We start from the raw sequence: 26,841 nt of genomic DNA, 5'->3' as shown, positions 1-26,841 counted from the left end.
CGTCACCAGCGCTGGCGCAGACTTGCTGGCCCCATGCGAGACGGAATAAATGGAAAAGCAGCTCCCTGTGTTCCAGTGATTTGTCCTAAGCTCAGTGACTCCAGACAATACACCAGTTTTACTGTTACCTTCTTAGCATGTGCATTTGGTGACGGGGAGTGGCCCTTTAACAATGGAGTGCGGCTGACTGAGAGGAGGGGAGGGCATGGCAGGTTTTACCTGCAGTCAGAGAGGGGAGACCCAGCTTTCAGGAGCTCCAAAGAGGCAGGCGCCTGACTTCAGAGCCACCTGCCCACAGCCGAGGTGGGGCAGCCGCCCCAGGCCCTACGCTTTGGGGGCCTGAATCTCGGGGGGGGGGCGGGGGGGAACTCACCCTCACTGATTTGTTGTTGCTCAGTCAGTCTGTTCTTCCCCTCTTCTTTCCGGCCACTGGAGGGTCCTAGTGCGCCTCCCCGGCAGTGGTGCCAGGCAGCAGGAAGCCTGGACGGGGCCATCTGCCCTGCCCTGCCCGTCTAGGCTTCCGCCTGGGACGGACAGAGCCTGGCCAGGCTGCCGGCTGCAGTGGCACTGATGAAGGGCAGGAGCACTAGGACGCTGCCTGCCCACCACTTAGCAAGGGGAGCGGCATGAGGGAGAGCCGGGGGCTCTCCCTGCTCTGTACATGCTGTGGCTTCACACAGCTCCCAGAAGGAGCGGCATGGCCCTGCTCCGGGCTGCCAGAGTTGTGCACCACGCTGCTCTGAGCACCACACCCGCAGCTCCCACTGGCTGGGGACTGTGGCCAATGGGAGCCGCAGGGACAGCGTCTGTGGGGGCGGGGGGCGCACAGAGCCACCTGGCCACACCGGGATGTAGGAGCCAGTCAGGGAACAGCCACTACTTCTGGTAACTGCTGGAGGAGGAAAGTGCTGCCTGGAACCTGCACCCTTGAACCACGTCCCCAAGCCCCAACCCTGGTCCCCATCCCGGCCCGTGAACTCCTTGTGCCAGCCTGGAGATCCCCCCTGCACCTCGGCCCCCGCGTTTGTAGCCCCATCCCCTGGCCAGCCGGCACCCACTCCAGAGCCCTCACCCCTCACTCCAGCCCCCTCCTGCAGCCAGAATGGCCACTTCCGCCGCAAGCAGCAGCCCCAGGCCCAGCACTGTGAGCATCTGCAGCCCTCCACGCAATTCCCTCACCCTGATGTGGCCCACTTCTGCCTGAGCCACTTGGCCCGACTGCCCATGGGCTGGGGAAGGGAGAAGGCACAGACACCGCTGTAATTTCAGTCCGTGCAGCAGCGTCAGACTGCAGGAACCAGCTTCCAGTCAAAACGGAGCATTAGAAACGTCTGTCGCACGAGACGCTGAGAAGCAGCCACCAGGCGTGAGGGTGGCTGGCAATGGAAGAGGCCTTGATGCAACCCCATAAACACCTTCAGCGGGAGTTATGGGAAGTTATGTTTAAAAAAAAATCTCCACAATGATATTTCCCCTTCACGTCCTTGACCCTCTCCTGCTGCAGACCCTGGCCGAGACTGCCGTGGCCGCGTCAGGGAGGAGCTGCAGCGAAGCCGCCACGGCGGTGCACTGCTGCCCCCATCCTCCCACTCACCTCACACATGTTTAACTGGAACGTCCTGCGCTCCTTCTCCATCTCCTCAGCGATCTCCCCTGCCACCAGCTCACTCCGCACCAGCCCATGCTGCTTCGCCAGCTCCCGCTTCTCCTTCTCGAGCTTTGTGCTGGAGGCAAGGGAGAACCCCTCTGAAAGGTGTGGCCTGGAGCCAGTCTGGACTAGAATCGGCTCCTAGGGAGCCAGTGGGGAACAGGTGGGGGCAAATCAACTTACAGTTTATTCTCGTAGTCCTTCCAGGCTTTGTCAAAGGGCTTTCGGAAGTCCTGGGGAGAGAGGGCTCCCTGCTCACTGACAATGGCCTTGACCAACCCCCTTTTTCCTTACCCCAGAACAGCAGTGCCTCTGCCACACCGCTAGCCTGCCAAGCCAAGGCCCTAAGGTGGAGGGGAGGCTGGGGGGGACAGGTACTCACCTGTGGGGAGCTGGGGAGGCCGGGGGGGACAGGTATTGGCCATGGTGGGAGGCAGGGAGGTCATGGGGGGACACTCACCTGGGTCAGAGGCAGGGAGGTCATGGGGGGGACAGGTACTTGCTGGGTGGGAGGTGGGGAGGTGGGGAGGGACATTCACCTGGGTGGGAGGTGGGGAGGCTGGGGGGGACAGGTAGTCGCCAGGTGGAAGGCAGGGAGGCCTGGGGGGGCACTCACCTGGGTGGGAGGCGGGGAGGCCAGGGGGACAGGTAGTCGCCAGGCGGGGAGGCCGGGGGAGAGGGACTCGTGTGGGGGCACCCTGCGAGGCCATGGCAACATGCAGTCGCTGGGCTGGAGGCAGGAGCTTTCTGGGGGCCATGCACACTCCCAGTGGGAGCTAGCAGTGACTGAGCGGCTGCGCAGGGTGCTCTGCAGCTGATGTCATGGGAAGCTATGAAGTCGTTGAGGGAAACGTGTTCTCTTGTTCTTCAGCCAGCCCTCAGTCCAGCCCAGCAGCCACAGGCCGACTGGGCAAGAGAAGGGGCAGGGAGCTGCTGCCATTGCCTGCCTGTGTCCCACTCAGAGGCGGGGGCAAGCTGGAGAGCAGCAGTGGCTGGGGAGAGGGCAGATGTTCCCAGGGGATGAGGTGCTCCCCTGGGCCCCACTGCTCCTGCAGCACTTAGAACCCAGCTCACAGCACTGCTCCTGGTGCTGCTAGTGAAATGGGGGAGGGAATTCCCTTAGCTGGTGTAGCCCCTCCAAGGGGCCATTCTGGCAGGTTCACTCAGCATCGACTCACCCCTTTGAGCTCCTTTAGATCCCTCTTCACCAGCGAGTCCAGGGGGAAGTTAATGTTGTGAGACAAGCTCTGCAACTGGAAAGGAGAGAGAGAAGCCCTGAAGCCAGTGAACGCCCCCAGGACGAAGCCCAGCAGCAGCTACGCTTTGCAGCCTGCAAGAGAATCCCCTCAGTGCATCATCCTGCGCGACAGTGGAGATTTATCTGGCCACACACCCCTTCTGGGTGCTGCAGCCCCTGGCTCTGCTCTCCCCCATTCACATCTCGTAGCTCACCCCCGCTCATGCCATCCGCACGTACTCCCGGGGGAAGCACTTTTCTTAGAATCTGGCATCACCAGCTTCTGCACTGGGCCCTATGCCATGGGCTAGCCATGCGCTGGAGGAGAACATGTTTCAGAATGTGAATGTGCAGAACTGGAAAACGCGTTATGAAGAATATTTCACGTAAGGTATCTCTTGAAAAGCTGCAGTCTACTGAATATGACTTCCCCACGTCCGCACACGTATCCTTCCTGTATTTGAAGTTAGAAACACGAAGTATGAACCGCTTTACTAATGAAGACCTACAAAGTGAGGGTCAGGAAGGGTATTTGGGAACGTTGATGCTCATTGATAAGGTCGATGACATAAGTGGGTTATTTTCCTATGGATTGGTTGGTGGGGGGGGCTCTGGGTCCCCACGAGGACATGTGTTTAGGTCACCAGATGCTGGGACCCACTTTGGTCCCTGTACTTTTCCACTGACAGAAGTGGACCACAGAGGGTTCCCACCTTGGACAAAGGCTTCATCAAGATGTTTAATGATGTTAAAGATGTTTAATGATTTCTTTGTTTCGGTCTTCACTGAGAAATCTGAAGGAATGCCTGACAGAGAATGCTAGTGAAAAAGGGGTAGGTTTAGAAGCTGAAATAAGAAAAGAACAAATTAAAATTTACTTAGAAAAATTAGATGTCTGCAAATCACCAGGGCCTGATGAAATGCATCCTAGAATCCTCAAGGAGCTGATAGAAGAGGTAGCTGAGCCTTTAGCAATCATTTTTGGAAAATCGTGGGAGATGGGAGAGATTCCAGAAGACTGGAAAAGGGCAAATATAGTACCCATTTATAAAAAGAGGAACAAGAATAACCCAGGAAACTACAGGCCATTCAGCTTAACTTCTGTGCCAGGAAAGATAATGGAGCAGGTAATTAAAGAAATCATCTGCAAGCATTTGGAAGGTGGTAAGGTGATAGGGAACAGCCAGCATGGTTTTGTTAAAAACAGATCATGTCAGACCAATCTAATAGCTTTCTTTGATGGAATAATGAGACTTGTGGATAGGGGAGAAGCAGTGGATGTGGTATACCTAGACTTCAGTAAGGCATTTGACACAGTCTCACATAATATACTTATCAATAAACTACGCAAATACAACTTAGATGGGGCTACAATAAGGTGGTTTAACAACTGACTGGATAACCGTACCCAGAGAGTAGTTATTAATGGTTTTCAATCCTGCTGGAAAAGTATAAAAAGTGGGGTTCCGCAGGGGTCTCTTTTGGGACCGGTTCTGTTCAATATCTTCATTAACAATTTAGATATTGACATAGAAAGTACACTTATTAAGTTTGCAGATGATACCAAGCTGGGAGGGGTTGCAACTTCTTTGGAGGATAGGGTCATAATTCAAAAGGATCTGGATAAACTGGAGAAATGGGCTGAGGTAAACAGGATGACGTGTAATAAGGACAAATGGAAAGTGCTCCACTTAGGAAGGAACAATCAGTATCACACATACAGAATCGGAAAGGACTGCCTAGGAATGAGTACAGCAGAAAGGGATCTAGGGTTCATCATAGAACACAGAATCATAGAACACTAGGACCAGAAGGGGCCTTGAGAGGCCATCGAGTCCAGTCCCCTGCCCCGACGGCAGGACTGACCACTGTCTACACCATCCCTGATAGACATCTCTCTAATCTGTTCTTAAATATCTCCAGCGAGGGAGATTCCACAACCTCCCTTGGCAACTTATTCCAGTACTTGACCACCCTGACAGTTAGGAACTTTTTCCTAATGTCCAACCTAAACTTCCCTTGCTGCAGCTTAAGTCCATTGCCTCTTGTTCTCTCCTCAGAGGCCAAGAAGAACAAGTTTTCTCCCTCCTCCTTATGACACCCTTTAAGATATCTGAAAACTGCTATCATGTCCCCCCTCAATCTTCTCTTTTCCAAGCTAAACAAGCTCAATTCTTTCAGCCTTTCTTCATAAGTCATGTTCTCCAGACCTTTTATTATTCTAGTTGCTCTTCTCTGGACCTTCTCTAATTTCTCCACATCTTTCTTGAATTGGGGTGCCCAGAACTGGACACAATATTCCAGCTGAGGTCTAACCAGCGCAGAGTAGAGCGGTAGAATGATTTCTCGTGTCTTGTTCACAACACACCTGCTAATGCATCCCAGAATCATGTTTGCTTTTTTTGCAACAGCATCACACTGTTGACTCATATTTAACTTGTGATCTACTAGAACCCCTAGGTCCCTTTCTGCTGTACTCCTTCCTAGGCAGTCTTTTCCCATTCTGTATGTGTGAAACAGATTATTCCTTCCTAAGTGCAGCACCTTACATTTATCTTTATTAAACTTCATCCTGTTTACTTCAGACCATTTCTCTAATTTATCTAGATCATTCTGAATTATGACCCTATCCTCCAAGGTAGTTGCAACCCCTCCCAGCTTGGTATCATCTGCAAACTTAATAAGCGTACTTTCTATGCCAATATCCAAATCATTAATGAAGATATTGAACAGAACTGGTCCCAAAACAGACCCCTGCGGAACCCCACTTGTTATGCTTTTCCAGCTGGATTGAGCACCATTAACTACTCCTCTCTGGGTGCGATTAGCCAGCCAGTTATGCACCCACCTTATTGCAGCGCGATTTAAGTTGGACTTGCCTAGTTTGTCGATAAGAATATTATGCGAGACCGTATCAAATGCTTTACTAAAGTCTAGGTATACCACATCCACTGCTTCTCCCTTATCTACGAGTCTCGTTATCGTGTCAAAAAAAGCTATCAGGTTGGTTTGACATGATTTGTTTTTTTACAAAACCATGCTGGCTGTTCCCTATCACTTTACTACCTTCCAAGTGCTTGCAGATGACTTCCTTAACTATCTGCTCCATTATCTTTCCTGGCACAGAAGTTAAGCTTACTGGCCTGTAATTTCCTGGGTTGTTCTTATTCCCCTTTTTGTAGATGGGCACTATATTTGCCCTCTTCCAGTCTTCTGGAGTCTCTCCTGTCTCCCATGACTTTCCAAAAATGAGAGCTAACGGCTCAGCTACCTCTTCTATCAGCTCCTTGAGGATTCTAGGATGCATTTCATCAGGCCCTGGTGACTTGCAGACATCTAATTTTTCCAAATGGTTTTTAACTTGTTCTTTTTTTATTTCAAAAACTAACTCTACCCCTTTTCCACCAGCATTCTCTATGTCAGGCATTCCTTCAGACTTCTCTGTGAAGTGGACCACAAGCTAAATATGAGTCAACAGTGTGATGCTGTTGCAAAAAAAGCAAACATGATTCTAGGATGCATTAATAGGTGTGTTGTGAACAAGACACAAGAAGTCATTCTCCTGCTCTGCTCTGTGCTGGTTAGGCCTCAGCTGGAGTATTGTGTCCAGTTCTGGGCACCGCAGTTCAGGAAGGATGTGGAGAAATTGGAGAGGGTCCGGAGGAGAGCAACGAGAATGATCAAAGGTCTAGAGAACATGACCTATGAAGAAAGGCTGAAAGAACTGGGCTTGTTTAGTTTGGATAAGAGAAGATTGAGGGGGGACACGATAGCAGTTTTCAGGTATCTAACAGGGTGTCATAAGGCAGAGGGAGGGAACTTGTTCTTCCTTGCCTCTGAGGATAGAACAAGAGGCAATGGACTGAAATTGCAGCAGGGGAGGTTCAGGTTGGACATTAGGAAAAAGTTCCTAACTGTCAGGGTGATCAAACACTGGAACGAGTTGCCAAGGGAGGTGGTAGAATCTCCATCACTGGCGATATTTAAGAACAGGTTAGATAGATGGCTTCAGGGATGGTCCAGAAAGTGCTTGGTCCTGCCATGAGGGCAGAGGGCTGGACTTAATGGCCTCTTGAGGTCCCTTCCAGTCCTACTCTTCTATGATTCTATGAAAGCTCAACAACAGGGGCAGCTGCCCGATGGCAGGACAGCCCGGCTTACCCCTGCCGAACACAACTCAGACTGAACAGCCCAGACTGGGAGGACTTTCCAGCCTGTGAAAAAAGCTGACTAGAACTACTGTTAGTGTGAAGTACAGAATATTTTCCACCCTGTCTTTCCCTCCCCAACTCCCAGCTAGACAGACTGCCTCTCCTGCTGGCATTGCTCTTGCACTCTGGGTCTGCAGGCCGCTGGGCTTCCAAACACACTGTCCCTCCCAGCTGAAGCCTCTCCTGTGCTCTGTCACACCTCATGTGGGGTGGGCCATGGTCTGGGAGGGACACAATAGGTTCCTGCCAGCCATTTCGCTGTTCCTCTCCAGCCAGTTGTCTCCAAACCTCTCCCTGTCTGCAGGGCCTCTGTCAGCCACCTGGCGCTCTCTGTGAATGTGGCCAGCGCCCCCCCCCTCCCCCCCCGCTTTCCCACCCCTACAAAGAATGGATTTTGTTTTGTCCCACTCACTCCCCACTGGTGCACATAACAAGAATCCTGTAATGGGGGAGGCTGAGGGAGCGAGGTCTCAGCCTCGGGCAGAGACTTGAGGGGCAGGGCCGAGGGCTCCAGGTAGGGAGATGGTGTGAGATGACTGGATTTTTAAATTGGATGTGGAAGCCATTTGTCACCATTGTACACAGTGGCACCAAGCCTTGTGCCAGAAGGCCCAAGTGAGGTGTCTACTGAGAGCTGGTGATGCCCTGAATCGGTCTGCATTACTTGTAAGCCTGTGCCCTACGGGTAGCTGAAGTTAGAGACGTTGGCACTGTAGCTGTGTTAGGAATGTTTTAGTGATGAGTTTCACAAGAGGAGGTGTCACGTGACTGGCTTTGCATACGGCTGTGGAAGCCATTTGATGTGTCCATGGTATCTATTGGCACCAAATGTTGTGCCAGGACAGCTGCGTGAAGTGTGTAATGAAAGCTGGTGATGCCCTGAATCTGTGTGCTACTTACATGTCTGTGTCATGTTTGTATATAAAGTTATAGATTTCAGCTCTGTAGCTGTATTAGAAATATTTCATTGCTAAGCTCCTCAGTGGACCAGCCAGGACAATGGACCGAGCAAAGGCCCAGAGGGCCAGTACACATCCTCCTGGGATGCAACAAATGGCAACACAGCACAGTAACCCCGGTGGCAAGCCAAGACCCATGGGAGGAGAATGGAATTTTCCCTCTAAATAGGAAAAACTATCAGATGCGCCCTGGCAGGGACGTTCTTTGTTCCTCACCCCTCATGAGCTAAGCCTGATTGGACTAAGGGCCCAGCCCTCAAAAGGACATTTGCAAAGACTTTCAAGAATCAGCACAGAACATCTCTGGCTGCATCAATAGCTGTAAGTGATGTATGTAAAGTGTCTCTTTAGCAATTTTGCTCTCTCATCTTGTTCTTTTTACTTTGTTAATAAACCTTTGGATTTTAGATCTGAAGGACTGGCTGCAGCCTGGTGATTTGGGTGAGATCCAAGTAGATATTGACCTGGGACTGTGGCTGGACTCTGTGGAGCCTGGAAGAATCTGTGTGCTGTTGGTGAAATAGGTTTTAAGAACCCCTCACCTGAGTAGGGCATTGTTGGGCTGGGCTGGTATAAGAGCTGGAGAAGCTGTGGGTTTGCTTGTGTGGCTTCTGGCTGGCCAGTGAGGTTGGCAGAGGTACTTTTGTGGCTGTTTGGATGTGCCTTAGTGAGAAGGAAATCCCGGCCTGTGGTTGTGGCCTGGTTTTAAGCAAAGACACCCAGGATTGACTTCCTCAGCTGTGCCCAGAAACCCCTGTCATATTACATATGGGCTGCAGGCTGAGGCCAGGGATGAAGTGTTTGGGACACAGGCAGCACCAGGGTCCCGTCAGCAGGGAGAGAACTCCCCCAAATCTCCCCGCCTGCCAGTAGCACCCGATCTGAGGGTGAGAGGCACCTCTCCCCACGGTGGCAGGCTGGGCCAGGGCCAGGGGAGAGGTGTTTGTCCCCCTGTTGCAGCAGGTTTGGGTTGGGGCCAACGAATCATAGAATACAAGGACTGGAAGGGACCTCGAGAGGCCATCGAGTCCAGCCCCCTGCCCTAATGGCAGGACCAAGTACTGTCTCAACCATCCCTGATCTATCTAACCATCATCTATCTAACCTGCTCTTACATATCTCCAGCGATGGAGATTCCACAACCTCCCTTGGCAGCTTATTCCACTGTTTGACCACCACGACGGTTAGGAACTCTTTCCTAATGCCCAACCTAAACCTCCCTTGCTGCAGTCTAAGCCCGTTGCCTCTTGCTCTATCCTCAGAGGCCAAAAAGGACAAGTTTTCTCCCTCTTCCTTATGACTCCCTTTTAGATACGTGAAAACCACTATCATGTCCCTCCCTCCAAAAATCTTCTCTTTTCCAAACTAAACAAGCCCAATTCTTTCAGCCTTTCTTCATAGGTCACATCCTCTAGACCTTTAATCATTCTTGTCCCTCTTTTCTGGACCCTCTCCAATTTCTCCACATCTCTTTTGAAGTGCGGTGCCCAGAACTGGACACAATACTCCAGCTGAGGCCTAACCAGCGCGGAGCAGAGCGGGAGAATGACTTCTCGTGTCTTGTTCACAACACACCTGTTAATGCATCCCAGAATCATGTTTGCCTTTTTTGCAACAGCATCACACTGTTGACTCACATTTAGCTTGTGGTCCACTATAACCCCTAGATCCCTTTCTGCTGTCGTCATTCCTAGACAGTCTCTCACCATTCTGTATGTGTGAAACTGATTGTTCCTTCCCCAGTGGAGCACTTTGCCTTTGTCCTTATTAAACTTCATCCTGACTTGCCCCCTTGGCAGCAACAAATCTGGGGCTGGGCCAGGACTGGGCAAGTGGTAAGTGTCCTTCAGCAGTGCCAGGCTCAGGGCTTGGTCGGGTCAGGTAGGGGTGCCTGTATCCCAGCTGCAGCTGGTTTGGAGCTTGACGGGAGGCATCTCTCCTTGCCACCACCTGGAATACCTGCATGGTACTGAGACTTAGACATGGACCATTTTTCCCTGGCTGCTCATTAGCGTACAGCAAATCCACTAAACTCATTTTTGTTCCATCTGCAGGGCTGATGTCCCTTTCTCACAGAGCTCAGCCAACAGACTTCATCATTCATCGTCCCCTCTCCCTGGACACTGTTCCTCTCCCCAGACAGACTACGCAGGCTCTGTTCTCTGTACCTTGCTGGTCCACACGACTTGCTTTGCTGCTACGGGTCCCAAGGAGCAGAGCCCACAAATCTGCAGACACCCATTTTACAATAGTGGTATCTGCATCCATGGATGTGGGTGCAAATTTGGTACCCGCCTACAGCTCTACTTATGCAACTGACACTGCCACAGATCCCACTGGTGCTGCCACCATTGACATGGCGGTTCCAGGAGGCTGCACCTGGACCCCTCCACCTGGGTCAGCAAGGTCTCCACTCCCAGGCTTGCAGCTCCCCAGCCACTGCCGTTTTGCCTTGGCATCGACCCCAGGGTGGAGCACCCATGGCAAAATATGTGGCACCGAGCACCCCCTGGCAGCCGTCTCCCTCCCCTGCCCCCAATGCCTCCTGCCCACCACCAGCCGCTGTTCCATGGCGTGTAGGGGGCGCTGGGTGGGGACAGCAGTACCAAGAAAGGAGAGCCTACCTGCATGCTAATGGGAACTCCTCTCTCATTATCGTCACTCTTCTCTGCTGCTGGCAAATGCAGGCGTTTCATACCACACCCCAGGAGAAGTCTTGTGGTTACAAGGTCATAAGAGCTTCAGCTCAGAAGAAGCACCCAGCTGCAGGAGGCCTGCTGAGGTAGGCCAGTCTTTCCAAGCCCCTCCTAAGGAGTGGAGCCTGCTGGAGTGCAGGAGTCCTGCCCCTTTTGTGGAGCAGGGAGAAGGCACTGAGCCAGGTACATTATTTCCCCCCTGCTCGAGAAAGGGCACACACAGTACAGTCACAGCTGCATTTTTCATACTGTGGCCAAAGGCATTAACGCCAACTCCCTTTGGCTTAACCTCACGTAGCAGAGCTTATCTTCATGCCACCAGGCTTGACAGGGTATCACAAAATATCCCCCTCCCAGACAGGAAAGTCAGCAATACACTCAAAGCAGAGGGCCCCACTTACAATATGTGCTGGTAGAACAGCCACTTCCTCTCATCCAGGAACTAATATCCAGGACTAGGTTGGCTATTGGGAAAATCTGTTTCACCAGGCGGGTGGTGAAGCACTGGAATGTGTTGCCTAGCGAGGTGGTGGATTCTCCATCCCTAGAATTTTTAAAGTCCCAGCTTGACAAAGCCCTGGCTGGGATGGTTTCATTGGGGTTGGCCCTGTTTTGGGCAAGGGGCTGGACTTGATGACCTCCTGAGGTCCCTTCCAGCCCTGGGATTCTATGAATGACTCCAGCAAAAACTGCAGGCTCAGCACTTACTTCCTTTTCAGTCTCTCATGATATTCTTATCAAAAAACTAGGCAAATACAATTTAGATGGGGCTACTATAAGGTGAGTGCACAACTGGCTGGATAACCGTACCCAGAGGGTAGTTCTTAATGGTTCTCAATCCTGCTGGAAAAGTATAACAAGTGGGGTTCCGCAGGGGTTTGTGTTAGGACCGGTTCTGTTCAATGTCTTCATCAATGATTTAGATATTGGCATAAAAAGTACACTTATTAAGTTTGCAGATGATACCAAGTTGGGAGGCGTTGCAACTGCTTTGGAGGATAGGGTCATAATTCAAAAGGATCAGGATAAATTGGAGAAATGGTCTGAGGTAAACAGGATGAAGTTTAATAAGGACAAAGGCAAAGTGCTCCACTTGGGAAGGAACAATCAGTTTCACACATACAGAATCGGAAAGGACTGCCTAGGAATGACTACAGCAGAAAGGGATCTAGGGGTTATAGTGGACCACAAGTTAAATATGAGTCAACAGTGTGATCCTGTTGCAAAAAAAAAACCAAACATGATTCTGGGATGCATTAACAGGTGTGTTGTGAACAAGACACAAGAAGTCATTCTTCCGCTCTACTCTGCGTTGGTTAGGCCTCAGCTGGAGTATTGTGTCCAGTTCTGGGCACTGCAGTTCAAGAAAGATGTGGAGAAATTAGAGAGGGTCCAGAAAAGAGCGACAAGAATGATTAAAGGGCTAGAGAATGTGACCTATGAAGAAATGCTGAAAGAATTGGGCGTGTTTAGTTTGGAAAAGAGAAGATTGAGGGGAGAGACGATAGCGGTTTTCAGGTATCTAAAAAGAAGTCATAAGGAGGAAGGAGAAAACTTGTTCTTCTTGGCCTCTGAGGACAGAGCAAGAGGCAACGGGTGTAAACTGCAGCAAGGGAGGTTTAGGTTGGACATTAGGAAAAAGTTCCTAACTGTCAGGGTGGTCAAACAGTGGAATAAATTGCCAAGGGAGGCTGTGGAATCTCCATCTCTGGAGATATGTAAGAACAGGTTAGATAGATGTCTATCAGGGATGGTTTAGACAGTACTTGGTCCTGCCATTGGGGTAGGGGGCTGGACTCAATGGCCTCTCGAGGTCCCTTCCAGTCTTAGTGCTCTATGATTCTATGGGTGTGGCAGTAGCAGAGCCCTACACCGTACAAGCACATGGGAATTGCAGCAGAACTGGGCTCCAAACCCTGAGCTTCTCTTTCTCTTACAATGAAGGTAGCTGACCTTGGGAACATCAGACGAGACTGACTGCTGCTGGGCAGCCCGCCTAAGTCTTCAGCCTGAACCGATCCATCTGAGAGATGTGAACTGCCCCATTTACCTCAGGCAGGGCCCCGGGACTGATTCTGGGCCACATAATCTCACCACAAAAGTCATCATTTCTGCCACAGAACTCATCGTGGTGCTGCAGCCAGGTGTTTGAGACTTTGTTTTAGCACCTGCTCTGCTGGGACCTACTGTAGCTGCTGCTTTCTCTTCAGCCCTGGGAACAGGGACCTGAACTGGACAGCCATGTAAGTGCCCCACATTGTTCCATGGAAAGGGGCAGGTTGGTCTGGGGAGCCAGAACAGGAGCCCCTGATGCACAGAGGGTGTAAGGGGAGCCTGGAGAATAGAAGAGGAGCCAAGGCCCAGTGAATGGAGCTGGGCCTCTGGAGAGCAGAGCTCCAAGCCCTCCCCTGAAGAGGCTCGGGGCAATGGCCCTTTTGGCTCAGTTATCCAGCACTTCCCTTTGTAAACAGCTGTTGCTCTAACGTCCCCCTGACTGGTGCATCCATGGAACCCTGGGCTTTTCTGGGAATGTCAGTGGCAAAAGGAGCATGCCATGGAGCCGCGGCTTCCAGAAGGTAGTGTCTTGTCCTGGCAGCTCCTCCAGCACAGCTGTACTGTCCCAGCGCTGGCCATGCCTGGTGCTTCCCTGTTCAATGGGGCTGCCTACAGGTGGTACAACTGCACTGAAGGAGCTGCTGATATGGCACACTGGCTCCTGGGAGTGACAGCTCCGTCCTCTGCTCCTTTCACTGCGGAGGGCTCGGCAAGCAGCCAAACTGGGCAGCAGTTCTTACCAGACTCTTGACAGGGGCCAGCAGCTCTCGGGAGAACTTGGCCAAGGAGGCGAAGGCTCTGGCCAGCTGCTCGTCACCATCACTCTGGTAGTTCACAGAGAATCTCTCTTGGGCTGTGACATGAGCCTCCATGTGGCTAGCGAGATCTAGGCACACAAGCACCAGCCCCCGTCAACAGGGCTAAGGGGAGCAGAGTGGGATGCTACCGTCGGCTGCCCAGTCACCCTGCCCCAGAGAGCTGGCACTGCCTAGGCCAGGGCTGGGCAGGGGAGTCCACCGGGGGAGGGGAGCAGTGGGTTGCGGGGGTGGGAAATGGGTATGAAGCGGGCAGTGGGTGGGGCAGACCGGGGCAGTAGGAGCAGATGGGACAAGACTGGGATGGGGAAGGGGCCGAGCAGGAGGTGACAGTATGTGTGTCCCCCACAGTCGCCAGGCTGGGATGCACAAGGACCTGGGGCCAGCGGACTCCTGCTCTGGGTGCATGGACACTGAGGACAGATATCGCAGGAGACAGGAGCGGCCTGCAGAAGGTGCCCTTGGGAAACAGGCTCTGGCAAGGTCCAATTGCTACTCCTGGTCCCGCCTCCACCCCACATCAGCAACACCGCCTCCTGGCACCTGCAGAGTGCTCGGCTAGCGCTTCAGTCAGTGCCGGGGTGGCTGGGGGCGGGGGGGTACATGTTGGCTCCCATCCAGCCCCATCCTGAGAGAGGGGGAGCTCAACTGGGCCAGTCCTTTTGGTCCAGGGAGTGCCAAGGTCCGTCAGCTCCAGGAAGCAGTGGCAACCACAAGCCAGCTGGGCTGGGTGATGTGGAGGGAGCTGGGGGCACAAGCGGGGGCATGCCAGTTGACCTGGATGACATGGTGGGGTTTGGTGATGCCCTGGGGGCTACCACCATCCTTAGTGCCAGGGGTGGCCTCTGCCCCCTGAGCAAAGGGCACTTCTGTGGGGCTGCGGTGCATGCTGCTCACAAGGGTACTATCTGGCCTGGCCAGGCCTGCCCCGTTCCACACCCATGCCAGCACTCACTGCAGGATGCTGCAAGAGGGGCTGACGCTGGGTTGAGGCCAGCCCTGGTGTGTCCCCTGCACCGCTGGGGGAGGAGGTCAGGGCTGGACAGTAGATGGTCATGAGGGTGTGGAGAGAGGCAGGTCTGGGGGACTCCCCCACATTTCCTTTGAAGGGAGGGTCTCTAATGTGCCCCAGAAACAGGCACAAACATGGGGGCCTGTCTCTCAAACCCCATCTCCCCCCGCCAGCTCTCCAGCCCCTCCCCCATGACAAGCCCCCTGCCCAGGCTGACTCTGGGCTCCAGCTCTGCTCCGACCTTGCCCAGAAGCATGCTCTGCCTTGGCAGCTTTCCTCATGGATTGCAGCACAGCTCGGTCCGAGTCCAAGGCCTGGAAACAACAAGAGAAGTTGTGTGGATTCCTGCCTGTCAGACACCCTGGACAGGAGACTAGAGCCAGCTGCATGGCAAATGGGCTGCAGAGCAAGGAGGGCAAGGTCCTGGCAGAAACCACCAGGGTCAGAGACCTCCTGGACTACCAAGGAGGATCCCTTAGTGCTCACTTAGCACATGGGGTTTGCCGCACTTCAGCGCGCCCTGAGTGCACTCAAGGCGGTGGGGCGGGGCCTTATTGCAGCCATCTTGTGTTTCTGGACTGAGACCTGTGAGTGGGAGCGCCCCATCTCCCTCCACGCCCGCCACAACTTCTTACTGGGGCCAGTTCTGCGAGCCTCCCTCCTGGCCTCCTGCCCTTCAGAATGTGAGCTAGCCGAGTAACCTGCAGCCTGTCCACTTCCCTGTGCCGAGGGCCCAAACGTCCATGCCCATGCGCCAGCTGTTCCAGCTCCTCACCTCACGTCCAGCCCTGACATCCAAGGGCAGGACCACCTGCCCTCTCTGGGAAGTGAGAAGCCCTGGTGGTCTGCCTCTACCCCTCCTTGGTCCCACAGCCCCTGGAGACATCAGCTGGCGGCTCCTCCACAGAGAGGCGAGCTCAGGTGTGTATCGGACACAGTTCAGCATGAGCCCTGAGGCCTGCCCCTTCTGCAGCATGTGGGAGACCCTGGTGCACACCTACCGTCAGCGTGCCAGGCTGCTGCTCCCTTACCGGCTCCTTCAGAGCCTCTTGTGGCTACGTGCTCCTCACCGTGGTTCGTTTTCACACATACTATCCAGGGCCCCACAAAGTCACAAGACCTCATCAACTTCCGCCTGGGCCAAAGAGCGCTGCTTACGGTTCTCTGCTTGGTGGTGCCCTCTGGGTCCCTCATTTGGAGCCCATGTCCTGCACTCCAAACCCTGTCCCCCATCGGCAGTTGAGTGCTGGGTCCCATGGCTCCTCCTGCCTGGCTGAGGGAAGAACCTTTAGAAGTGGGCTTGGGCCCAATGACCTCCCCCTATTTCAATGAGGCCAGGAGGTGGCCTGGGTCATGCAGCCCACAGGCACCAGCTAGCACGCACTGTCCTGCCTACCTCTGCTCCTTCATCCCTCCTGCTCAGTTTGAGGGATGCTGCTCGGAGCCCTAATACCAACAGCTGAGCTGAGGCTCATGCCCTGCGCTCTGCCTTTCTTACACAAACTACACAGCAGCTGGGACTTTCAGCAAAGTCCGGCCTAGACGCACAAAGGGCCTTAGCTGCAGCAATGCCTAGCTGGTGGGCATGCAGGGACACAGACCCCAGCGCCAGGCTGTCTCCAAAGCCTGTGGCACCTCCCAGACTAAGATTTTTTGGAGCATAAGCTTATGGGCAAAGACCCACTTCGACAACCTGCATCTGACATAGCGGCTCTTTGCCCATGAGAGCTCATGCTCCGATAAATCTGTTCGTCTATAAGGTGCCGCAGGACTTCCTGTGGGTTTTGTGGACACAGACTAACATGGCTGCCCCTCTGATACTTGTTTGCAAGCCTGTGACCTGCTAACCCACAGCCACCTGCAGGCAGGGCTTAGGTGTGTTCGAGCACTCCGGCAGGGGTTGAGGCAGCTTCCCCATGCCCAGCTGAAGGAAGGCCAGGCCTCGGTATTCAGGTGCCATCGGCATGAGGGGCTCGGAAGGGTGTGTCACCAGCGCCTGATCATCGGCCTTATGCGCTGCTCAAGGCTCATGACAGTGGGACTCCGGCTGAGCACCCAGCGTGGGCCGGTACTGTTGCCCACTTCAGCCCACAAGCCAAGTACGTTATGAAGGGTGTCACATCCCACACTCCTGCAACCAGGTTACAAGGGCCTGGAGACCACCTGGCATAGCGCATAAATAGCCCTACCCAGACATTGCAAACCCAGCCAATCGGAGCCAAGGTTACACTTTACAGAAATCCCAGGCTCTTATGGTAAGAAAGGCAGGCTGCACCCACGTCGCAGTCAGACAGAGGCGGGCATAGGTAGAACTCAGAGCCAGAGCCCGTAGCAGGAGACGAAATGCAGACACAAGCCAGTGCTGGGCCAGGGTGGAGGCAACCTGGACTCTCAAATCGCAAGTCTGATGCCAGCAGTCAAGCCAGATCGGATGCGGGGTATGAAGCTAGGGAGCAGGGAGCGCGGGGCGCCTGGCCCAGAGCAGGGCAGAGACCAGTTGCTCAGAGAGCTCCATGTTTCTGTCAATAGCCTCAGCAGGGCCCATGGGTAATCAGCCACCAGGGGACATCTGATCAGGCCTCCTGTGGGGAACCCCACCTGGGATGGGGATGGGTTTCATGGGTTCCAGGGGATGCTATCAAGCAAGCTGCTAAGAGGAGGGAGGGAGGTTCCTAGGAGCCCTGCAGTCCTGGGCTCAAATCATGAAAGGTCGGAAGAAAAAGTGCTAATTTATGGTGAATGTAAATCAGTTTAATGTAAAATAGACCCACAGACCCGCCCTCCCGCGATGATGGCTCTTGTGAAGCAGCCCTCTGGTGCCTTGGCCCACCCCAGCCTTCCTAGGTTACCTGGATAAGTCAGCTCAGCTCCTGATGATGCAGTAGGGAGTGAGGCCCACAGGAGTGAGTGAGGACACATTCGATTCATGGATTTTAAGGCTACTGAGTCTGGCTCCTGCATAACACGAACCATCCCTGCACTGCTAACTCCTGGTCTAAATCCTGTGGTGGAAGCTGAACTACAGCCTCTCTCATGGAAAGATATCCAATTGCTGATGGAGAATACACCAGGACCCTTAGAACGTTGTTCCAGTGGTTATTTACGCTAATAAATGTACACGTTAGTTCCAGTCCGAATTTGTCTAGCTTCAACTTACAGCTATTGGACTGTCTTAGACCATCACCTCCACACCTTCTCATTGTTAAACTAACTCGAATGAGCGCCTTAAGTCAGTCACTGTAAAGCCAGTTTTCTAATTTCCAAAGACTGTGCAGTGCTCAGATATTATACTCATAGGTGCTAGAAAAGGACCTAGGAGAGAGATGGGGAATTCAAGCCCACCTTACACATTACCAGACAGGAAGGAAATGGTCACAAACCCCTCATTATTTTCATTCCTAGGTCTCCACTGAGCAAACTGATGGGTCATAGGAAGCGACCCAGCTGTCATGAATGCCTGTGGCCAAGGCGGGCAATGAAGGGTGATTTCTATAGCATTCAACCAAAGTTCTAATTTATGGCATTGAAAGACTCATAGAATACTGAAACTGGGAGGGAACTCAAGAAGTTGTCAAGTCCAGTTTGCTGCCCTCATGGCAGGACCAAACACCGTCTAGAGATCATCCTTGTTAGATATTTATCCAGCCTGTTCTTAAATATCTCCAGCAACAGAAATTCTACAACCACCCTAGGGAATTTACTCCAGTACTTAACCGCCCTGACAGAAGTTTTTCCTAATGTCCAATCTAAACCTTCCTTGCTTCAATTTAAGCCCATTGATGTTGGAAAAAATAACCCAAATTACATGTAAGGTAATGCATGTTGGAAAAAATAACCCAAATTACACGTACTACATGATGGGGTCAAATTTAGCTACGACAGATCAGGAAAGGGATCTTGGAGTTATAGTGGATAGTTCTCTGAAGACATCCACGCAGTGTGCAGCGGCAGTTAGTAAGGCAAATAGGATGTTAGGAATTATTAAAAAAGGGATCGATAATAAGACAAAAGATATCATACTTCCCCTATATAAAACTATGGTACGCCCACATCTCGAGTACTGCGTGCAGATGTGGTCTCCTCACCTCAAAAAAGATATATTGGCATTAGAAAAAGTTCAGAAAAGGGCGACTAAGATGATTAGGGGCTTGGAAAGGGTCCCATATGGGGAGAGGCTAGAGAGACTGGGACTTTTCAGTTTGGAAAAAAGGCGATTGAGGGGCGATATGATAGAGGTATATAAAATCATGAATGGTGTGGAGAAAGTGAATATAGAAAAATTATTTACCTTTTCCCATAATACAAGAACTAGGGGACACCAAATGAAACTGATGGGTAGTAGGTTCAAAACTAATAAAAGGAAATTTTTCTTCACACAGCGCACAGTCAACCTGTGGAACTCCTTGCCTGAGGAGGCTGTGAAGGCCAGGACTCTATTAGGGTTTAAAAAAGAGCTTGATAAATTTTTGCAGGTTAGGTCCATAAGTGGCTATTAGCCAGGGATAAAGTATGGTGCCCTAGCCTTCATAACAAGGGCAGGAGATGGATGGCAGGAGATAAATCACTTGATCATTGTCTTCTGTTCTCCTTCTCTGGGGCACCTGGCATTGGCCACCGTCGGCAGATGGGATGCTGGGCTTGATGGACCTTTGGTCTGACCCAGTATGGCCGTTCTTATGTTCTTATGTTCTTGATCTTGTCCCATTATCAGAGGGTAAGGAAAGTAATTTTTTCCCTCCTCCTTGTAACACCCTTTTAGGTACTTGAGAGCTACCACCATGTCACCTCTCAGCTTTCCCCTTTCCAAACTAAACAGACACAGTTCTTTCAATCTCTCATAGGTCATATGCTCTAGACCTTTAATCATTTTAGTTGCTCTTTTCTGGAGCTTCTCCAATTGCTTCACCTCTTTCCTACTCCAGTTGAGGCCTACTCAGTGCAGAGTAGAGCAGAAGAACGACTTCTCGTGTCTTGCTCGCAATGCTCTGGTTAATGCAGAATTATGTTTGCTTCTTTTTTTTTTTTTTTTTTTTGCTACAGTGGCACACTGTTGACTCATACTCAACTTGTGGTCCACCACGACCCCTAGATCTCTTTCTGCAGTACTTCTTGCTAGGGAGTCACTTCCCATTTTGTACATGTGAACCTGTTTGCTCCTCCTAAGTGCAGTATTTTGCATTTGTCCTAGACCAGTTTGTCTAGATCATTTTGAATTATAATGCTGTCTACCAAAGAAGTTGCAACCGCTTCCAGCTTGGTCTCATCTACAAATTTGTCTATGCCATTACCTAAATCATTTATAAAGATACTGAACAGAACTGGCCCCAAAACTGACCCCCTGTGGAACCCCACTTGTTATTCCCTTCCAGACATTAGACAAGACCAACAACTCTAACATTGGGCTAAACAGCCTTAGACTGGATGGACATTTCAGTATCAGTCCCATTAATACCATGTACCGCTTCCTTACATTCACTACTCAGTTACACATCTGTACATAAACTGTGGTTTATAGTTTACTCAGCAGGAGTTCCCTGAAAAACAGCTTAATATTGTCATGAGTCTCTTCTTTTATTATTAAACACGTCCTGTGTATTTATTTAAGGGTCATATGACCCATTTTTGCTTCTTCTCTGGCCTACCCAGATGATTAGCAAACCTGCATACTCACAGCCAGCAGCTCATGTTCAGCTGCCGCTACCCCGACCTTGTTCCATCTGCAGCCGAGCTGCTCCCGGGATTCTCCTGCTAGCTGTGCAGAGGGGAGGGGGTGAAGGAGAGGGCAGTGCTAAGGTCAGGGTGTTCCCCTGCTCCTGTACCCCAGCTCTGCAGAGCAGGGTTCAGGGAGGGGGAGACACAGCGGAGCTGCTCCCGTGGGTCACTCAGGAGTGCAGAGCTGGGGAGCGGGAAGACAACAGGGCAGGGCGGATTTCCCTCAAAGAGGCAGAGGGGGGCTTCTCTCAGCCACTTACCCAGCAGCAGCCAGAGCACTGTGCCACTGTCACACACACCCAGTCTGTGCCACACACACACAGTCACTGTCACAGACACACTGCAGCACAGAATTTGTTACAAAGTCCATCTCTCTCTCTCTCTCTCTCTCTCTCTCACACACACACACACACACACACAGACACATTCTCGCTCTCTCTTTCATACTTTCACACCCACTCTGTAGCCCTCCAGCCTTTCCCCCTTCTGCCCAAAGCCCTGCCCCTGCTGGGGAGACCCAGAACCATTTAGAACTGCAAAAGGATCTCACCAAGCTGAGTGATTGGGCACCAAAATGGCAAATGAACTGTCATGTGGATACGTGTAAAGTGATGCACAGTGGAAAAAATAACCCCACCTACACACGCAGTGTCCCCCCCATCGGCCTCGGAGCATGGCCTGCTTTCAGCTTGTTTAAAGCGGCCGTCAGGGGAACAGGTGCAGCTGTCCAGGTGATCCAGCCACCTCTCTGGGGCTGCCCTATCCTCGTCACTATTTGGCTGCTACACAGCCAATCTTTGCATCTTCTGCCACGTTATTCACCAGCACCGAGGGTACTAGCAGCCTCCAGCTGAAAATGCTGAGCTGTGCCTGGCCTGGCACTAACCCTGCAGGGCCCCCTAGAAACATCTTACATCAGGGCCTTGGCTGGCTGGCCTGCCTGCTGGTGACCTGGGCCTTCCCTCCTCACCAGCTCTCAGCCGAGGGCGCTGTAAAGTCCAAGCCCTAAACAGGGGTCAAAGTCTTTCTCACCACAGAGGGACTAAGACCAGTTTCCCTGGACTACCTACTACTAAAGTCTCATTAGTTCCAGAGCTAGGGCTTATCTGTAAGCGCCCTTGGCAAGGGACGAGGTACTTCCCACCAGTGGCTGCATTGTCTGGTAAGGTGCTGATCCACCTTTTTAGGCCAGGCAAAGGGAAATCTCCTGCACCTCACCTATCAGACCCCAGCTGAGCCAGGCTCTCTTCTTTTCTCCCTAAAGCGCCAAGTGCCGGAGCTGGGACTGGCCCAGTCATTGGTCCCCTTCCAGACCTTTCTAAGGTAAAAAGATGCTGAAAAAGTAATACTGTTAATGCAGAACCCAGCACTTTCAGGCCACCATCTTATACTATAAAGCAGCACAGACGAGCACATCCCCACAGGTTTCATAGTTACTGTGTGTTCCTGAGCCTGGGCTCTGTAGTAAACAGCATTTTCTGGAACCACAATTTCCTGATGTACCAATGCTGTTTTAAATGAAACCTTCTAGCTTTGGACAGAGGTGCAGGGACTGACAGTTGAGAATGAAGCAACACACGGAAATTGCACCAAATCCCGCCTTAGTCAGCAAATTCAGTAGCACTGGAGAAGGGCAAGAAGGCTGTTGCGAGAATGAGCACAAGGGAGACCACACAACAGGTCAGACCCACACAGGAACACAGGGCTGCAGCACCTGCTCAAAGCATGCACAGCAACTGGGAGTGCTGGCCGGTATTTCGGGGCCAAGCGCAGCATTATTTAAATTCTATTTACAAGGGCTGGACAGTTTGTAACCTGGGTAAGCGATGGCAGGGGTCTCACATAGGCCAAAAGGCAGCCAGTTAGAATCAGAAGATTAGGGCTGGACGAGACCTCAGGAGCTCATCTAGTCCAACCCCCTGCTCAAAGCAGGACCAACCCCAACTAAATCATCCCAGGCAGGACTTAAAAGCCTCTCGGGATGGAGATTCCTTCACCCGCTCCCTGAATAACCCATCCCAGGGCTTCATCAGCCTCCTAGTGAAACAGCTTTCCCTAATATCCAGCAGTGCAGCTTGAGAGAATTGCTTCTTGTCCAGTCATCTGCCATCACTGGGAACAGCCCCGGCTCCATCCTCTTTAAACCTTACTGTCTGATAGAGGACGTCTCTTCTGCAAACTAAACAAGCCCAATTCCCTCAGCCTCTCCTTGTGAGTCATGTGCTCCAGCTCCCTAAACATTTTTGTTACCATCCACTGGACTCTCTCCACTGTGTCCACATCCTCTCTGTAGTTGTGGGGGGCGGGTCCAGAACTGGACACGATACTCCAAATTTGGCCCCACCAGTGCCAAATAGGAGGGAAATAATCACGTCCGTCAATCTGCTGACAGTGCTCCTACTAACGCCGCCAACACGCCATTAGCTTTCTTGGCAACAAGGGCGCACTGTTGACTCCTCTTCAGCTTCTCATCCACTGAAATCCCCAGGACCTTTTCTGCAGAACTGTCACTTAGCCACTTGAAAAACCAAACCAGCCATCACATAGCACTTTAAAGATGAACAAAATGATTTATTAGGTGATGAGCTTTCGTGGGACAGACCCACTTCTTCAGCCACTTGGTCCCTAGCCTGTAGCAGAGCATGTAGGGCCATCCCTAGTGGGGTGTGGGGCCTGGGGCAACCCCATGGTGCTCCAGGTGCAGGGCCCAAGGCAAACCCCCTTCACGTCAGTCTCCGCCCCCCCCACCTCTACTTTGCCCCAGCCCACTCAACCCCTTCCTCCAAGTCCTACCCCTGCTCCACCCTCACTGACCCCTTCCCTGAACAACACGAAGTGAGGGATTACCAGGAGGGCCTGGCACAGGGTGGCACCAGGGCATCCCACCCACACTGTCCATGGTGGTGGGAGCTGGAGCTACCTGGCAGCCTGCTCTGCTGCACCTCACCACCCATCTTCCAGCCTGCAATGGCTACGTGGGGTGCAGCAGAGACGAGGAGCACAGTGGGCAGGAGTTAGGCACAGGGAGGAGCGCAGCAGGGCTGCGGGGTTGCTCCAGGGTCCTCGTGCTAGGGGTGCAATCCATCCCCTCCATGCAGATCATGAATGAAGATGTTGAACAAAACTGGCCCCAGACCTGTGTGCCCTGTCACTGAATGCTTGGGTGGCCACCCAGGAGAGATTTACATGCTGTCCAGCTGATTAGCAGAGTGCCCACAGCCAGCACCGTGTGCTTCTACTCGTGGTGTGTATCCGCACATGCCTCAGTGCACAAAAAATTCATCCTACAGGGGATGGAAAAAATTAGAGGGGACACTGCCTATGACCAACCCTTGGGACACTTGGCTTGACACCACTGGACAGCGGTACAGTGCGTTGCTGATCACTGCCCATAGAGCTTTCTATCCATCGTGCAGTCCAATAGCCAGTCCATACTTCCTTAGCTTTCTGGCAATGATACTGTCAGCGACCATGGGAAAAGGTTTGCTGAAATCCAGGTATATCACGTCCACTGCTCCCCCTTGCGCAGAGCCAGGTATTTCGCTGCAGGAGGCCAGCAGGTCGGTCAGGCGCGACTTCTCCTTGGTGAAATCACGTTGACTGCTCGACCACCTTCCTCTCCAAGCATTTCCAAATGGATTCCTCAAGGATCTGCTCCTTGATTTCCCAGGGACTGCGGTGAGGCTGACTAGTCTGCAGGTCCCCAGATCCCTCCTTCCCTTTTACAAAGACGGGCCCTGCATTTACCTTCATCCAGTCATCCCTCCCCACCGCCAGGCAGCAGGAGTGTTCAAAGCTAAGGGCACATGGCTCTTCAAACACATCAGCCAACTCCCCCAGCACCCTTGCACGCATGAGATCCAGCCCCATGGACTTGCATTGTGTACAGCTTTTTCTAAATAGTCCTTAACCCGCTGGGATGTTATCTGGTAGAAAATGACTACCTAGATCACGGTTGCAACGGCTGTTCTATAGTTGCAACAATCGTGTTGAATACGATGGCTACAAAAAGGTTGCGATTGGCTGGTTATGCTTATGCTATTTGTGCGCATGTATCAGTTTTGTATTTCAAGTTACAGTTTTTGGCTCTCTACCTAGGTTCAAAGGTTGGACCTTGGCATAATGCCTACAAAGAATTTAGCCAGCATATCTTGGAAAGACTATTCCAAGTTGAGTGGCTCATCGAAAGGTCACAAACTTACAGTAAAGTATGGGGGACCCCTTCCAACCTATTGACTGGACTTTGCTGTGAACATTCAGATTACCGTGTGGACAACAGCTACCATCTCCAAAGAACTGAGTCCTGCATGGACAGATAATTTGCCCACGTACTTGGGCACCAGCTTGTTATGTACTCCCCACAGTAAGGACAAGGCAGTCCCACCATAGGGAAGAAGGTAAAAAAGGTCCTGGGAACATCTCCATTCTGCCTCTTTCCTGCTCCAGCTCCTCTGTCACTCAGCCATCTAGACTACGGATTCATACCAATGGGGACATTGTTCTTGTCTGCTGCAGACAGCAGGACAAGAGGCAATAGGTTCAAACTGCAGCACAGCAGGCTTAGATTGACTCTCAGGAAAAATGCCATATCTGAAAGTATGGGGGGCAATGGAACAGATGCCTGGGGAACTTGTGGGAGCTCCCGGGCTGGAGTTTGCAAAAGGAGGCTGGAGAGCCTCTGCTGGGCTGGTTTAGAGGTGGCAAATCCTGCGTCTTTGCCAGTGGTTAGAACAGATGGTCCCAGCAATTCCCTTCAGCCCTGCAGTTCTACGGTTCTGCAGCTCCAGTGAAGAGAAGCTCTCAGAAAACACCTCTGTCAAATCCTCCGTCCCAGCCTTTAACTGCAGAGGTGTGGATATCTCTAGTTCCACCCTCCTTCAGACTAATGCTTCCCTGTATCCATTGCTCTGGGCAGAGCTGGGCCTGGAAGAGGCTGCTCCACCCTATTCCACGGCAACATTCTCCCTGATGCTGGAGGGCCAGGACCCTCCGTTTAGGCCCCACAGTGGAGGAGCTGGGGGGAGGGGCTGCAAGCAGACCAGTGAAGTGTAGAAGAGGAAGTTGAGGCCTGGAGGGCAGGGAGGGGCGAGACGGCAGCAGATACAGGGCAGGAATGAGCAGAGCCCTGGCAGACCCCACCAGCTGTTTTGCTCCAAGACAAGAGAGCGCAGACGTGGAACCCCTGCACATGCTCCCAGCTGCGGCCCATGGGCTGCAGAACCGCCCCAGCCCCCTCACCTCCTCCAGGCTGCAGACGGTGCCTCGGCACTTGCCCATGTTGCTGGTGAAGAAGGAGGTGGTTGGGGAGCTCAGGTCCTCCAGGGTCTGGGAGATGAAGTCTTGGACAGAGATGAGCTCCGGCATCCTGACGGGCGCGTGCAGGGCGCTGCGGGAGCGCGGTAAGGGCCGGCCAGCAGGAGGGAAGCGTCTGGCTCCAGGAAGGGGAACTGCAGAGGGCACTCAAGGAAGTGGCTGAGGCAGCTGCTTTGTGTAGGGAGCACGACAGATGCACAGGAGCAGATTTGCCAGCCCAGCCCCACAAAGAGCTGTCCCACTGTGCACCCTGACCTCATGCCACAGCTTCCACCAGGTCCTTCCACATGCCACACACCCTGGAGCTGCCCCGGCCAGCCCACTACATCCCAGGCACACGCTCACCCATGGAGCTGCCCCGGCCAGCCCACTACATCCCAGGCACATGCTCACCCATGGAGCTGCCCCCCACCCTGCAGCCCGTTAAAGACACAAACAGCCCAGCGCTTCCTCCCCAGCACCCCCGTTCATCCACACAGCCACCCAGTACCAGCCCTCTGCCAGCCACCCATCTCAGACTGCCCCACAGACACCCCCCATAGTATATCCACCTCCCATCATACCCCACAACTGCCCCAACTCCCCTACCCCAAAATGTCCCTCAGACACCCCTGGAGCTCCCCCAGTCCAGCCCAGCCCAGGCACCCTGCACAGAGCTTCCTCCTGACAAACATACACAGCCAGGCTGCACCCCCATTCCGTCCTAGATACACCCCCTGGACCTGCAAGATGGACCTGAGCCAGATGCATGTTGATGAGAAATCCCCAGAGCTTTTGACTATGGTAGTGCGCAAAAGGCTTATCGTTAAGGCTACTCACCCTTTGGAATAACACCTGCCCAGCTTTGCTCCAGAGGGCTAGGGACCGGATCTTGCATAGCTTGCCAGAAGTCCAGCGTTATCTTGATGACATCCTGGTCACTTGTAGGAATGAGGTGCATCACCTTAGGAACTCAGACACTACCCTGCAAACACTGGAAGAGTATGGCCCACGGGTCCGCGAAGACAAGCGCGCATTCTTTCAGCCCACTGTTGAACATTTGGGACACGGTTGTGCAGAAAAGCACCTGGGCTTAAAATGGATGAAAAGACAGATGAGAGTTAACAGTGTGCCCTTGTAGCCAAGAAGGCTGATGGCATATTGGGGTGCATTAATGGGACCATTGGCAGCAGAGCTAAGGAAT

At 52.5% G+C, this 26,841-nt stretch overlaps 1 protein-coding gene across 1 annotated transcript in view; it reads right to left on the bottom strand.

The window, feature by feature from the left end:
• Positions 1–25,709, bottom strand: part of LOC142022029 (arf-GAP with SH3 domain, ANK repeat and PH domain-containing protein 2-like) — a 62,544-nt gene extending 36,835 nt beyond the window's left edge. Inside the window, 6 exon segments of the mRNA XM_075011440.1 lie at positions 1,595–1,724; positions 1,832–1,881; positions 2,827–2,901; positions 13,547–13,692; positions 14,875–14,947; positions 25,584–25,709. Coding sequence (XP_074867541.1) covers positions 1,595–1,724; positions 1,832–1,881; positions 2,827–2,901; positions 13,547–13,692; positions 14,875–14,947; positions 25,584–25,709 — 600 coding nt within the window.
• Positions 25,710–26,841: the final 1,132 nt, after the last annotated feature.

This window comes from Carettochelys insculpta, chromosome 17 (genome assembly GCF_033958435.1).
Source record: "Carettochelys insculpta isolate YL-2023 chromosome 17, ASM3395843v1, whole genome shotgun sequence".
NCBI lineage: Eukaryota > Metazoa > Chordata > Testudines > Carettochelyidae > Carettochelys > Carettochelys insculpta.
This window is presented reverse-complemented; position numbering and strand designations above follow the sequence as displayed.